Below are 14,650 nucleotides of genomic sequence, written 5' to 3'. Positions count from 1 at the left end.
TCAGCCTTCCGCTTCAGGTACCAGTCCAGGGTAATATTGAATAAATATTAAGGTGAAAAAATCACTTATATTTATTTTACCCCCCTTGGGAATCGAACCCGGGACCTCCAGAACGGTAGCCGAGCGTGCTGACCATTACACTACGGAGGCGGACAAAATTTACACGCAATTTCTCGTATATTGAAAAAAGCTTTTATTTCCTATGTTTACGTCGCGACCAATTTCTGAAAATAATTTTTATGCTCAATTTAGACTTTTATGTATTAAATTAAATGTTAAAACCAACACTGATTTTTTGAGTCTACTAAATTGTATTTTATTGTCGAAAAACACATAAAAATTAATTTTCTGACAATTGTTTCGCCTAGTTATGGCATTTTCAGAAGAATGTCCAAATCATTTGATTTAATATTTCATACATTAATGGACTAGTTCTACAAATTAAACGCCAAATCTATAAATACTTAATTTAGACATTTCGCTCACTCCTTTCAAGAACGTCATAAATCAAAAAACTTCATTCTTCAGGATAACGTTTTTAATGTTTAAAAATAAGATACAATGTATTAAAAATAAATATCAAGCCATTCACTAAACGTTTTACTGGTAACAGATCTTTTTAGGTAAAACCTGAAGGTTTTTTTTCCATTTGAAAAATATTTAGTATGCTCAAAAAAATAATTAAACAATACCTTTTCTCAAAATGCAAAAACAACACATTCTGCCCTGTAGTGGGTAAATATTAAGTTAAAAATATGCCTCGTTTGCTGGGATATAGTACATTTTCTGGGCATTCCGAAAATATGCACAACTGAAAATTTACGATTTTTGATTTATGACGTTCTTGAAAGGAGTGAGCGATTTGATTCCTTGATCAAACTACGTCACGCGATGTCGTGTCTTCCATTAGTCGAGAATAGCGGAATCAGCAGAGAAAAAAAAGCGCTCACTTGTACTTTTTACTCTAACTAACGACTGTTGTGCATTCACTTTCGGCTAAAGGTCAGAAAATGAATAGCGTCCATTGTGAAGTGCAGATTACCATTCCAATATTCCCAGCGGTTAATATTTTCTCTTATGACCAAAAATCCGAACGCATTAGAGCTAGGGTCAATTATTTTCCAATCATAGTGAGAAGATGAATAACCCATGGTTCATTCAATTAGTATAGCGGTTTTAAAACTCCCGCATACCTAGGTAGGAAATATTATTTATTTATTCTACTATTATTGACTATGTCCGCCTCCGTAGTGTAATGGCACGCTCGGCTACCGTTCTGGAGGTCCCGGGTTCGATTCCCAAGGGGGGTAAAATAAATATAAGTGTTTTTTTCACTGTAATATTCAATATTACCATGGACTGGTACCTGAAGCGGAGGGCTGATCACTCTTCCTTCATGTGTAAACGATCAAGATAACACTGCGTTTATATGACACAGTGCCCTATGGACCATTGGGGTGCGGATAAGAATTTTATTATATTTTTAATTATTATTATTGACTACCACACTACTCAAATTCTTGGAAGTTCTATATATATATACCATATATGAACCAATTTTGTAACATTGTTCTTGAATCACTAGAACTTTACTAGAGATATCTATTGGTGAGATGAAGGAAAGCTTCTTTTCATAAATAAATACTCAAATTCTTGGAAGTTCTATATATATGAGCCAATTTTGAAACATTGTTCTTGAATCACAAGAACTTCACTAGAGACATCTATTGGTGAGATGAAAAGAAGCTTTTTACTGAGCAGAAACTCTGAGTGTGGTCCGAACCCTGGATTATAATCACACACATGAGAAACGCCAGGAAATACCGTTTTAATTTTTATTATTTAAGCTTATAATTTGACCAGATAATTTATTCACAACATTTTGAGTGTGTCCAAAATACTTGTTCACAGAATCTGATTTTGTGAACAAGTATTTGGACACACTCAAAATGTTGTGAAATTAAAATTTATCTGAATTTTATATATCGTCTATAATTTGGAATATTTGCTTTAGAATGTTAGAAGTTTCTGTGAAATCATTAGCTACAGTACAATTGTGGGAATGTTCAATTCTAAAGAGTTTAGATATTGTGGTCACGTCAAATGTGATGTATTCACAGCCAGGCACAGCGCATCTAAGATTCTGACGATGGTGATCCATAATACCGTTTGGATTATCAGACACATGCCTTCTCTCAGTACCTCACACCTTAAGCCGAAAGTGAATAACCTTTGTACGCTTTCAAATGATTTAATAGTATCACTAATTGACTCGGAAGTCACTTGTGGTAATATAGTCGTATATTTATTTTTAATAAGTTTAAATAGAATTTTAAGGCGATATTCGCAAGCATAGGATTTATTCTACGGGAGAGGTCACATCGCTCACTCCTTTCAAGAACGTCATAAATCAAAAAACTTGATTTTTCAGGAGAACGTTTTTAAAGTTTAAAAATATAATACAATTTATTAAAAATAAATATCAAGCCACTTATTAAACTTTTTACTGTGCAACAGATCTTTTTAGGTAAAACCTGATGGTTTTTTCTCCATTTAATTTTTTTTAGTATATTTAAAAAAATAATTAAACAAAACTTTTTCTTCGAAATGCAAAACCAACACTTTCTGCCTTGTACCGGGTAAATAATAAGTTAAAAATATGCCTCTTTTTCTGGGATATAGTACATTTTCAGGGCATTCTGAAAACATGCACAACTGAAAATTGACGATTTTTGATTTATGACTTTCTTGAAAGGAGTGAGCGACATGTCTTTCCACGCCCGATTTTATTAAAGAATGTGTATTTGATATTTTATTTTATTTTTGAAAATATTTTTTTTTTGCCACCTTGTGCGTCTTGTCGGTGGAGTTCTTTTTGCACACATTTTTTATTGTTTTTAACCATTTTAACCTAATATACACACAAAAAAGAGATAAATTAAGAATATAAACTATTTTACAATTTTCATCAAATTAACTCTTGATTATTTACCCATTCCTTTATTTTTCCTTTGTTCCATATTTTATTTTGACCTCTAACATCCGTCGGCAACAAATTAAAAATGTTCTGAACGATATATTGCAGTGTTCGACTCCCATATTTATTGTTAATTCTTGGGACTATCAAACCTTCGTTGTGTGTAAATCGTGTATCATGGTTGTGTACTAGAAGATTTCGATATTTTTGTCTAGATTGTTGTTCAGCGATGATACTCATCCACAATACTCCACGAATCTAGAATCATTTTTCCCATACTGATTTCCTTGGAAGCATCATTCCCTCACTCGCTCTTTTGTTGCACAATGTGTATGATTTGTAATTCATCTGTTTGCGAACTAGATTCCTAGGCACCCGAATTGAATGGCTTACTCCAGATATTTCGTTAAAAGCGAACCGGTTTGCCGATCTCGTACTCCACGCCAACCGGTTGTTCTTGTAATCCTGTAGTAAGCCTAACCCTTTCAATGCCGTCAGGTATTAATTAATATGGCCGTGATTTTTTCAATAAAAATAAAACCTAAATACAGTGTTTTTTTGTATACATATATAAAGGATATTAAAAAAAAAAACAATCAATCTAAAATAATAAAAAATATATATAAAAGACTTACCTCTACCTAGACTCCATACCAAAGAATATTTTTTACTTTTTTTATTTTTTATTTTTATATAAATTCACAAGAGCACAGTCTCTTTTATGGAGAGGCACAGCGAATCGAAATATAAAAGTTCTCCATATGTATAAATGATTCAAATGTATTATGTTATAAATAAAAATGTAAATATATTAAATGAATAAAAAAAAAAATCATTTTAGTTGGTAACTCTGTATGAGACACATATTGACTGTCAGTGAAAGCATTTAGAAGGATCACTGTAACTTTGATAATATCGGTAAATTGTTATATTTGAATATTTATTGATCTTCCTAATTTATGTTTCCATTCAATTCAATTCAATTCAATTTCAATTCAATTTATTCAATAAAAAAATAATATATACATAATAATATAATATATCCATATATTCTAATTTAAAAAAAATCCAATGCATTATTCTCATGATGTGTTATTATTATCTAATAAATTAATATAATAATCACAAGACTATCGGTAACACTCTTATTGAAATCTGTAGAGAAGTAAGGTAGATATGACGGCTTAAACTTAAGATATTTTAATAAAACTAAAAACGGACACCGCTATACGTCATAAAATTTTACGTCATCGGGTGTGTAGTCCTTTATATATCTGCTTTATAGAGCTATGATAGTAGTAGTGTGGATTCGTTTCCGTGACGTCATTAGTTACCAACTTACGAAAACAACGTTTTTTTACGAAGGCGAATTTTGCAAAAGAAAATGATGAATGAAAATATTGATCTTATCGGCAGTTGTAAACACACGAGTCTTACACAATCCTTTATAGGTTGAGTATGTTAAATTAGATATTCGTCCCGAGTGATAATACCCTATTGGATTTGATATTGGCTTGCGACAAGTTTCATTTTGTATGGCCGGCTTGGCGAGCACGGAATTAGCAGCGAACCGGTTAATAACTACTTCGCCTTGTTATGCTAAGAGCCTATTTGTAACAGCTATGTTAATCTGCTCTTCTAGACAGTACCTGGAGTACTATCCACTATCGGAGCTGGTTATGTAACTTGTTTATTATGTACTTTTCCGCGTTCCCTATTTGTTTCGCTTATTGAATGGTGCCCACACGCCATTTCCAATCAATTTACCTAAATTGATGGCCCAATTAGCTATGGCTTATCCATTATCAAACATATAAATTTGGAGTTATAAATATACGTAAATTGCGATTTATACATCTTAGTTTGGAGTAAGTTCCAAACAATATATTGCCTATACCGAAATTAACCAGCTGCCTGACATACGAGTATAAAATAGAACCCATTCAGGGATGAATGTACTAAAAAAACACTTTATGGAAAGATGTGTGTGTTAGTTATATTTTCTCCTTTTTTCCCTTTAAACACGCTTCTTAGCTTATGTTTTTTTCTTCTTCTATATGCCTATTTACTTTACCGTTAATTGTTCTATACTTTACATTTTGCCCGTGTTTTCTTATTTGTTTTTCATTCTTGTTAACCTTAATCCCATGTCCCAAAATGAGTAATGGAAATTACTCATCGGGAATGTTATATATGTGACTTATGTATGTAATTTGTTTAAATAAAATGAAAATTATCAATCGCATAAATTTCATGTTGAAAATAGACGTTAATTGCTATTTATACTATGAATAATTTCAAATCGTGATCATGCGGGTTTATTGGACACGTTCTAACGCGAGTTTGTTAATTTTTAGTATAAAACGGTAAAGGTCGAATGGTCTTAGTTCGCCAACATGAGTTCGTTACGTAAAGTGCCTTATCGAAGCGCTATCTAGGCCAGCCGCAGTGATGTTGGACACCTCCAGCGCCAGCCTCAGTACGAGCGATGTCGAGGAGTGCGGAAGGAGGAAGTCCGTCTTCTATATCCCTCTCTCCGAGAGCTTGGAGAACTATCTGCCTCCATCTCCGCGGTCCAGTCCGCCGCCGCCGGTGTATACGCCGGCCCCGCAAAGACTACTGCTCAGAGCGAGGAAGAGCGTCACCAGAACTTCCACAAGCCCCGCCGGAGACAAGGCCAAAGCCTTCAATACATTCCCGACCAAAGCGCCACCCAAGAACCTCGGTCTTTCAAAGTGCTCCAGCGACATAGATTTCAACGAGCCGCAAACCAAAAAAGACAGCAGCAACACTTGTGACCTTAGATCCAACAGCACTGGTAACTCTACTAAATCTCTATCATTAAGTCTCGTTAGCAGTCCAGATAAAACCATGAAGGATACGAATAGACTGCAGCTTAAACCGCTAGAAACCTCCAAGTCACAAACGGACATTCCTTCGATAATGCTAGTGACTGTTCAGGCAAAGGAGATTGAAGTGTGTAAAACTCCGTTGAAAAGCACTCTCAGCTGCGGCGCTCCTGATCCCAAATTATCACATAAAAAAGAACGGAGTTTTATAGGCTTAACTACATCGAAATCCGCTTCTAGAATCAATTTATCATCAGATGTTAAATCTCCAAGAACTTCGCTTCTGAGCACTCCTAAAATTCTCAAATCTAGTTCGAAGAGCAATATGTCTTTACTCGCCGCTGATTCCCCTAAGAGTCCAGACTCCAAAGAGAAATCGAGAACTCTCCCGCAGAACTTGATAGCTAGAAGTCCAGTCAAGAGCAGCAGTGGCTCCTCGATATTCCTATCACCTCCTAGAACAGACGTAAACGTAATCCAAGAAAAGACGAAAAGCCCTGGATTTAGTTTAATCAGACGATCTCACAGCACCAAGCTATCCAGAAGCAATTCCCTTCTGAAGGCATTCACAAAGCAGGAACCAGAGTTAGTCGATGTCCCCATCACGGACATCGACGGGGCGTACTTCCAAGAACTGCTGAAGGAATTCGAAGACAGCTGCGGCAAGAAAGACTTGGTGCAGTCTCTTGTCTATGGCACATTGGTGCAAGGTGCTTCGGAAAGCGGGCTGACTCCGCTGCAGGCGAGGAAAAGTGCGATTCGAGGGTGCTTGGACGCAGAGGACGAAGGGGTGCATTCTGGTAAATACACATTTTCATCAATTGCTTCCATATACGTACATTTGTGTTAAATCAAACACTGATTTTTTTAGTGTACTAAGTTGTATTTTATTGTTAAAAAAACACACAAAAATCATAATTTATATTTGAAGCACTAACTTTGTGATTTTCCATTTTATAATTAAAATGTAACTTTGTTTTAAAATCACTTTAAATATTTCATTAAAACTTAATTATAATGTCTACCGGTTTCGAAGCTAACCGCTTCTTTATCAAGACTGATTAATACTAAAACACTATCTACTTAAACAATATTAAAAATCAATTTTAAACAATTAATTTACGTTATTTTTTATGTATGTATACATCACTTTATTTTTATGCGTGTATTTTTTTTAATATCTAATTTTTTCAAGCATAATACCCACAATTTTCAATTGAATCGTTTAATTCATTATTTTTAAGTTCTCAAGCATCAATCATCATAAAAGAAAACGTTTTTTTTCCTCTAATTATTCAAAACCTTTTCACGGTACCCAATATAAATTATCAGTCAGCTCTCGACATTCACAACGTGTACTTACTTACATTAAACGTATATAATTACAACTTGGTAAAAATTTGAAAGTAAGTACCCATAACAAAGAAGAATACACCGTGCTTTAATGTTATCGCACGTTTTGACTCAAATCTTCACATAGGATCCGTCTCAAAAGGTCAATGCCGTACTTGCGTCACTGTTGATGCATCGGCATTGATCACTTCACTTTTTTTATGACCTACAAGAGATAAACGATACTAAATTTCAATCAAACATCAGTTAAACCTGTTTCGATTTTCTCATCGGAACATAACTATTAACAGAGGAATTAAGACTTGTCTTCCTGAATTTTAATAATAATTAAGTCTGGTATTTGCATGTATTTTTTTAAAGATTTTTGTTCTATGAATAAATTTTAAAATAAATGTAAAAATAATGTGGAGTGGAATTTGTTACGTAGAATTCTATATATTTTCATTTTATTTATTTATTTATATTTTGTTTTATTTTTCACTTTTAAAATTGTTTTATTATATTTTTTTTAATAGTGGTAGAATTCTATACCGTAGTGTCGTAAACTATCGTTTATACGATTTTTTTCAAGAATTCGTGTTTTTTGTGAATTTGTGTAATATCAAAATATATAACGCTTTGTTTTTAGGGAGATTTAGGATAAGAAACATAAAATTGTAGTTAAAATATAACTTTGTTTTTAAGTGTATTATTTTAAGAAATAAAAAGACTTAGTTTTTTGATCCACTCACATTTTGTGAGTGATGTGATGCGATAAATGTGAGTGGATAAAAAAAAATAGTCTTTTTATTTCTCAAAATAATATATCAATATGATACACAAAGTTAATGCTTTCAATGTTCAAAACATATTTTTTAAGTCACTATAATTTTTTTTATTATGACTTAATTATAATGTCTACCGGTTTCCAAGCTAACCGCTTCTTTATCAAGACTGATTAATACTAAAACACATAAATTTGATTTAAATTGTAAAAGACCAGTTTTTTGTTACTTACCGAAAAGCTCAAAAAAATTATCTTATGCAAGTGTTTTATCTTCATATTTAAATCATCATTTATTCCACAAACTTACAGCCAAATCAATAAATATAATAATATTTGGAAGTAAATGGGTACTGAACACCGGTATAGATATAATTAAAACGTAACTTTGTTTTAAAATCACTATAACATCACTTTAAATTTTATAGTTATTTTAAAACAAAGTCACATTTTAATTATAAAATAGAAAGTCACAAACTTAGTGCTTCAAATGTAAATTGTACCGGTATAGATTTTTAAATTACAGCAATGAAAAAATTGTCGTAATGAAAAGAATTTAATTTTTAATTGTTTGAAAATATTGTTTGAAAATGATGCGGAATTCATCGAAACACTTGTCACAATACATTTTAAAAAATAGTGGTATTTACCAAGTAAAACATAAAATGACAACATATAGATTTTACCATGACGTGACTGCCGCATCAATTAAGGAAAGAATATCAATTCGAAAAGTGTCGTATTTTTCAGTTTCCATGCTACCTGAGGTTTATTGTCTACATTTCCTAGTTACAACCCAGAGGTTTTAGAAACCTAGAAGGATTCGATTTCTCTGATAATTTTGCACGATTCCGCAAGACGTGACAAGCGTTTGAAACCATCTCATTTCGCCGGGGAACTGCACCTAAATATCACAAGACACAAGTACCTACGTAAACACTGGCGACTGCACCGTTTGCCCACCGCGCTAGACGCCTAGCTCGACTCGACTTTCTCCCAGATGCATTATGCATGGTCGTGCTCGAGACTCGAACTGAATACCTGCGTTTAGATAGATAAGTAGGCAGTATTGTAATTATTGTGAATTCTGTATAGGCTTCGATAATGTACAGACCAGTCGTGGTGAGAGGTGAGACAACTCCTTCAGTCTATATGGGTCATTGTTATCCACAGCATTATCGACGATATTCATTACTAAAAACATTTTTTTTTTACTTTATAAAATTAAACAACTTCTTTATTATTACAATGATTAAAGAAAACACTTGTTTTTTACCACTTGAGTTTTATTATAGACTACATGTTTCAGAAGTTAAACTTCCATCATTCAGGTCTGTATAATAACTAAAATATAAAATTGTTCTATAAATAAGGAGAGGGGAAAGTAAGGGGAAGGGGTTAGTCAAGGGACAGAGTTTGAAAACAAAGGAAAAATGGAAAGCAAAGGTGAAGAATTTTGAAACAATATATTATTTAATAAATTATTATTAAAATTTAGGTTTTTTTGGATTTCTAAATTTTCAAGATAATTCATAATTTGGCCTTTATATGGAACAAAGTGTAATAATTTTAATTTATGAGAGTGAAATGAGTGATTAGTATCTATTATGTGATTTGCGAATTCTTTATTATTAGTACACTTTAACCTACCGGTTTCAACAAGAACCTTGTCATCATCAGGGTTTATTAAATTCTAAAACATTAAAATACATACTTATAAATAATTACATTCCCTTACCAAAAACTAACTCCTAAATGTTATTGTGTATTGCGTAGCAACTCCAAATAACAACGTATGAAGCCATGTAATAAAAAAGTGGTTAAAACAAAGTTGTTTAATTTTATAAAGTTCATAAAATGTACCACAAAGTATCTGCGAAAAACGTTCAAGAAAACATATTTTTTTTATAAATTGAAAATAAATTTTCTGTAAAATCATTTTAACTATATGTTTTTATAACTTTTGTTCGCCTCCGTAGTGCTGGAGGTCACGGGTTCGATTCCCAGTGGGGAGGGGAGTCAAATAAATATAAGTGATTTTTCACTCTAATATTTATTCAATATTACCCTGGACTGGTATCTGAAGCGGAGTGCTGATCACTTTTACTTAATGTGTTAATTGTCGGGATAACAATGCGTTAATATGTGGCAGTGCCCTATGCAACATCGGTAGCGGATAAGGGTTTGAAGAAGAATAAGGCACCTGAAGGGAGGGCTGATCACCTCTCCTTCGTGTGTTAACGATTAAGATAACACCGCGTTCATATGATGCAGTGCCCTTTGCACCATCGGTTGCGGATAAGGATTTTGAATTGAATAACTAATAGCTTCTTTCTCGAGTATTAAAGAAGAAGCTGTTTGCTTGGAAACTGGTCCATTTTATGATCAAGTTTTTATAAAATATTTAGTGATTTTATAACATTTTATTTTTTGTCATCACTAACACATTAACAGCCTATAAACCCTGTAAATACCAGACCACCACATTTTTCTTCATCTATGTTGAGATGTCAAAAATGTATTGTAAAAGGACCCATAATTATAAACACGCAATGAAATGAGATACTACAACAAATTGCTATCTACAAATTAGAATATAGTTTTAATTATTTCCTGTCTCTATCAATTACTTTATAACAGCCATCATTCGTTTATACTTTAATAATTTAACTAGCGTACCAATTATATTACATTTTTTTCGTATTTTAAGCGTAGGTAGTAGCTATATATAGAAACCAAAATAATTCCTACCTTCTATCTAACATGACAACTGATTTTGAATTAATTAAAAAAATGTAATTATTATTTCTTATTCTATTGTACGTACACGCTGTCGCTAAAATCGTGTAGTCCATTTGCTGTTCGCCCTCTTAAGGCCATACTCGCAATAATAAAATTCACTTAGCTTCCGAAAATGCATAGAGCCGGACGTCTGGTCACGCCCATGTTTTTTTTTAAATAGATGCAAATTGGATTTTCTTGTTTTTAAGAATCTGTAGTGAAAAAATTTTTTTTTTGACTACTTACCCTTTAATAATTCCTTTCTTTTCAAAATCACATTTATTTCGAAGAAAAATTAATTTTTTTCAATACAAAAATGTTGTTTTGAGATTTTTTTTTTTTTTTTTAATAAAATGTATAAATTCAAATATTTTGTCCACGTTTTAATTACATTATCCAATCAGCATTGCGAATTCAATTTTACTCTCGTAAGTTTACCCAACAGCATTGGGTAATGCTAAGTTAACCCTAAAAACCTAGGTTTACTTATTTGTTGACATCTCATCAAAGATGAAGAAGAATATGGAAGTCTGGGCATTTACGGGGCTGACTGCCGTCATAAGCTGGTTTATGTGATCTCTTTACATACGTGTAACATTCAACAATTATTGATAACCACCCTACTCTTTTTTTTAATTACCTAACGTCCAAGTGACTCTGAAATCTAGCTACGGCTTATGCAACACCGTTTATCATGTCCCTACTCAGGCTTCAACTTTATAAGTTTCATAGCCTATGCCTACTTGTGAGTGGATTTACTCTTTATGTTTAAAGTTACTATAATTTCATGTAATTTATGAGTGAAAATTCTACGCAAAAACACTCGCTCTAGGCAAAAATACTCGCTACTCAAATTCTCGGAAGTTCTATATATATGAACCAATTATGAAACGTTGTTCTTGAATCACTAGAACTTCACTAGCCATCTATTGGTAAGGTGAAAAGAAGCTTTTTTTGAGCAGAATTCTAGGTTAACTTCGTATTACAGCATTACCCGTAACATGCATACTGAATTTTCCATGTAATTTTTTAAAAAATCATGAATTTTCAAAACACGCGTCTCGCCAGTTAGTACGGAGAGAGTATGCGGGGCAGAACGGACACAACCGCACCAGGCGGGAGTCGAACCAAAGACCTTCACCTTCAAGCAAGCGCGCAGCGGACCGCGTGATTGCGTTGTGCACACGGCGGACGTGATAATAGTCCGACTTAATATGCATGAGATATTATATAATACAATAATTGGCGAAATAATAATATGGATTAATTACAACAACAAAAATCACTGTGGGCGATCATAGCAAGAGTAAATTAGTCATTGTATCACGCGGTGTAACCGAAATGTCCGCCTCCATAGCGTAGCGGTTACCGCGTTAGGCTACCGTGCTGGAAATTCGGGTTCGATTCCCAGGAACTCAAAATAAATTAAAGTGTTTTGCATTCTAATATTTATTACAGATAGGCGCCGAGGCGTAATTGGGTAGACGCTCTACTGCGAAACTGGCGTTGCGGGCTCGGTTCTCGCCAATTACAAAATGAATTTAAGAAATATTCATTTTCAATTGGTCTGAAAAACGAAGACAAATCTGGATTATCTCCACTTTGGATTTATTTTTATATTTTTGACATCTCAACATAGATAAAAAATAATATGGAAGTTTGGTTAATTACTGGGCTTATGACCTGTCATAGGCTGGTTTAGTGTTTACTAATCCAGCTTCAATTTCAATTCAATTCAATTTTTCAATTCAATTTATTCAATAATTAATATATACATTACAAACAAACATTTAAGGCGTATACATTAAAAAAAAAAAACAAATTAAAAATTACACAAGAAGACTCTTGTTAAATGTGTAGAAGAATCTCACTTCGGAAAACTCCTTCGGACACATGGAACAGATCAATATCCAATGTGATATTGTTCAACATAGCGGTAGCTCTTCCTACAGGCATAACCATCGGCAGGTTGGTCCTGTGTATAGGAATCTGAAACAATCTATGCCGACGCTCTTAGGTAACTATCGGGAACATACAGACCAATGCTCTGGATAATGACAGATCATAAGCCCGAACTTAAGCTTATGACAGATCATAAGCCCGAACTTCCAAATCCGCTTCAATATTTAAAATTTTAGCGTTTTTGCTTAGTGAGTTCAAAGTACAAATGGAGTTGGCAGGTTTTCGAATTAAGCCAAAGACATAATACAAAGTATATTTTGACACAATTTATGTTGCGTTTTGTTTTATCAGATTCATTTCCGAAATCCTTTTGTTGTCAGTGTTTACCATACCACCTTATATACATATTAGTTCAACGTGTTGACTTACTCGCGCACTCCGTTCCGGTTCCGAAGCAAGCTCAATGCTAAATCCAGGATCCGGTATCCGGAATCCGTGATCTTACGCTGATTTACATTTTAGACGTTCGTTATACAAGAACTTTATCCGGTTTTGTCGCACAACTCCTTGTAACGCATTACTATAGCTTGTATGTCACGTTAATTCCATTTCATACGACGAAGTTAGATCTAATATACATATATATAATCGTGGCTTTTTTTTAACAAAAAAGGTTCGGGAACTCACTTCATGTCAAGCTTTTTACTAAATAAATATATAAGTATAAGTATTTAAATATCCATTACAATACCATATTTTATCCTTTTTACGAATTTTATGAATATAGATTGTAATTACGTAAGCACGCAAACTTTGCTTCGTCTAATTGATTTTGAAAATTAAAAATATATAAATATATCATTGAGAAAAGTGTACCGGAATGCCGTTCTACCGCGTTACATGAAAAAAACCCTGGATATAATAATTAATTTTTAAATTAAATTTTAAAATTTAACACTGATTTTTAGAATCTACTGAATTGTATTTTATTGATGAAAACACAAAAAAAGTAAATTATTTCGCCTTTTTTTTGGCATTTTAAAATTAATGTAGTAACTAATTCAGTAGACTCAAAAAAACCAGTGTTTGATTTAAACATTCAATATATAAAAAGTCACTAATCGTTCACTCCTTTCAACAACGTCATATATTTAAAAAAAACTCGATTTTTCAGGAGATCGTTTTTAAAGTTTAAAAATATAATCAAATGTTTGAAAAATAAATATCAAGCTACTCATTGAACTTTTTACTGTGCAACAGATCTTTTTAGGTAAAACCTGAATGTTTTTCTTCATTTGAAAAATATTTAGTATATTTAAAAAAATAATTAAACAAAACCTTTTCTTCAAAATGCAAAAACAACACTCTCTGCCTTGTAGCGGGTAAATATTAAGTTAAAATTATGCCGCTGTTGCTGTGGGATATAGTACATTTTCAGGGCATTCAGAAAACATGACGATTTTCGAAATATGACGTGGTTGAAAGGAGTGAGCGTAATGTGTACATAATTTTGATTCTTTTGTCGTGTGTTTTCCTAGTTTTGCGTGTGTTACACGGTTGTGTTTATTCGTAAGCGTAAAACTATGTCAATGACTGAACTTTACGTTAAAGCAAATACAGTTACTTTATGACTATTATGACCTATGAGCTTTTATTTATCCCGAAAGTAAATGTCACACTTCCACTCAACTCAGAATTAAATAAGTAGAAAATCTAAATTATATTGCAGTTTAAATTCTAATTAATATCTTTATTATTCTAAAGTAAATATTATTACGTAACAACAGTCCAAGTCTATAACAGCACTCGATCACCGTTAGCTTTGAATTGAGTCATCAACACAGCCCATTTATGTATACTTACAAAAACTATTTGATTATTATTTTTGCAATTCTGTTTTTGCAAGACTGAATGCAGTCGAAATGCGATCGCTCAGACGAATGTGTGGCGAAACGATGTTTGATAGATGTTCGAATGATGAAATAAGGAAAGAATGTAAGGCTGAGATAAGCATTATCGATAAAA

General features: G+C 32.9%; 1 protein-coding gene across 4 annotated transcripts in view; it reads left to right on the top strand.

Annotated features, from left to right (window-relative positions):
• Positions 1–14,650, top strand: part of raskol (Ras GTPase-activating protein raskol) — a 159,561-nt gene that overhangs the window by 81,644 nt on the left and 63,267 nt on the right. Inside the window, exon 2 of one of the 4 annotated variants that reach the window (XM_088274257.1) lies at positions 5,335–6,626. The exons of the other annotated variants lie outside the window; for them this stretch is intronic. Within the exon in view, the coding sequence (XP_088130383.1) occupies positions 5,429–6,626 (1,198 nt within the window). The 5' untranslated portion in view covers positions 5,335–5,428. The remainder of the gene's footprint in view (positions 1–5,334; positions 6,627–14,650) is intronic. 4 annotated transcript variants of the gene reach the window in all.

This window comes from Brachycentrus maculatus, unplaced genomic scaffold (genome assembly GCF_059751285.1).
Source record: "Brachycentrus maculatus isolate JH-2025_06_01 unplaced genomic scaffold, ASM5975128v1 h1tg000653l, whole genome shotgun sequence".
NCBI classification, from domain to species: Eukaryota; Metazoa; Arthropoda; class Insecta; order Trichoptera; family Brachycentridae; genus Brachycentrus; species Brachycentrus maculatus.
This window is presented reverse-complemented; position numbering and strand designations above follow the sequence as displayed.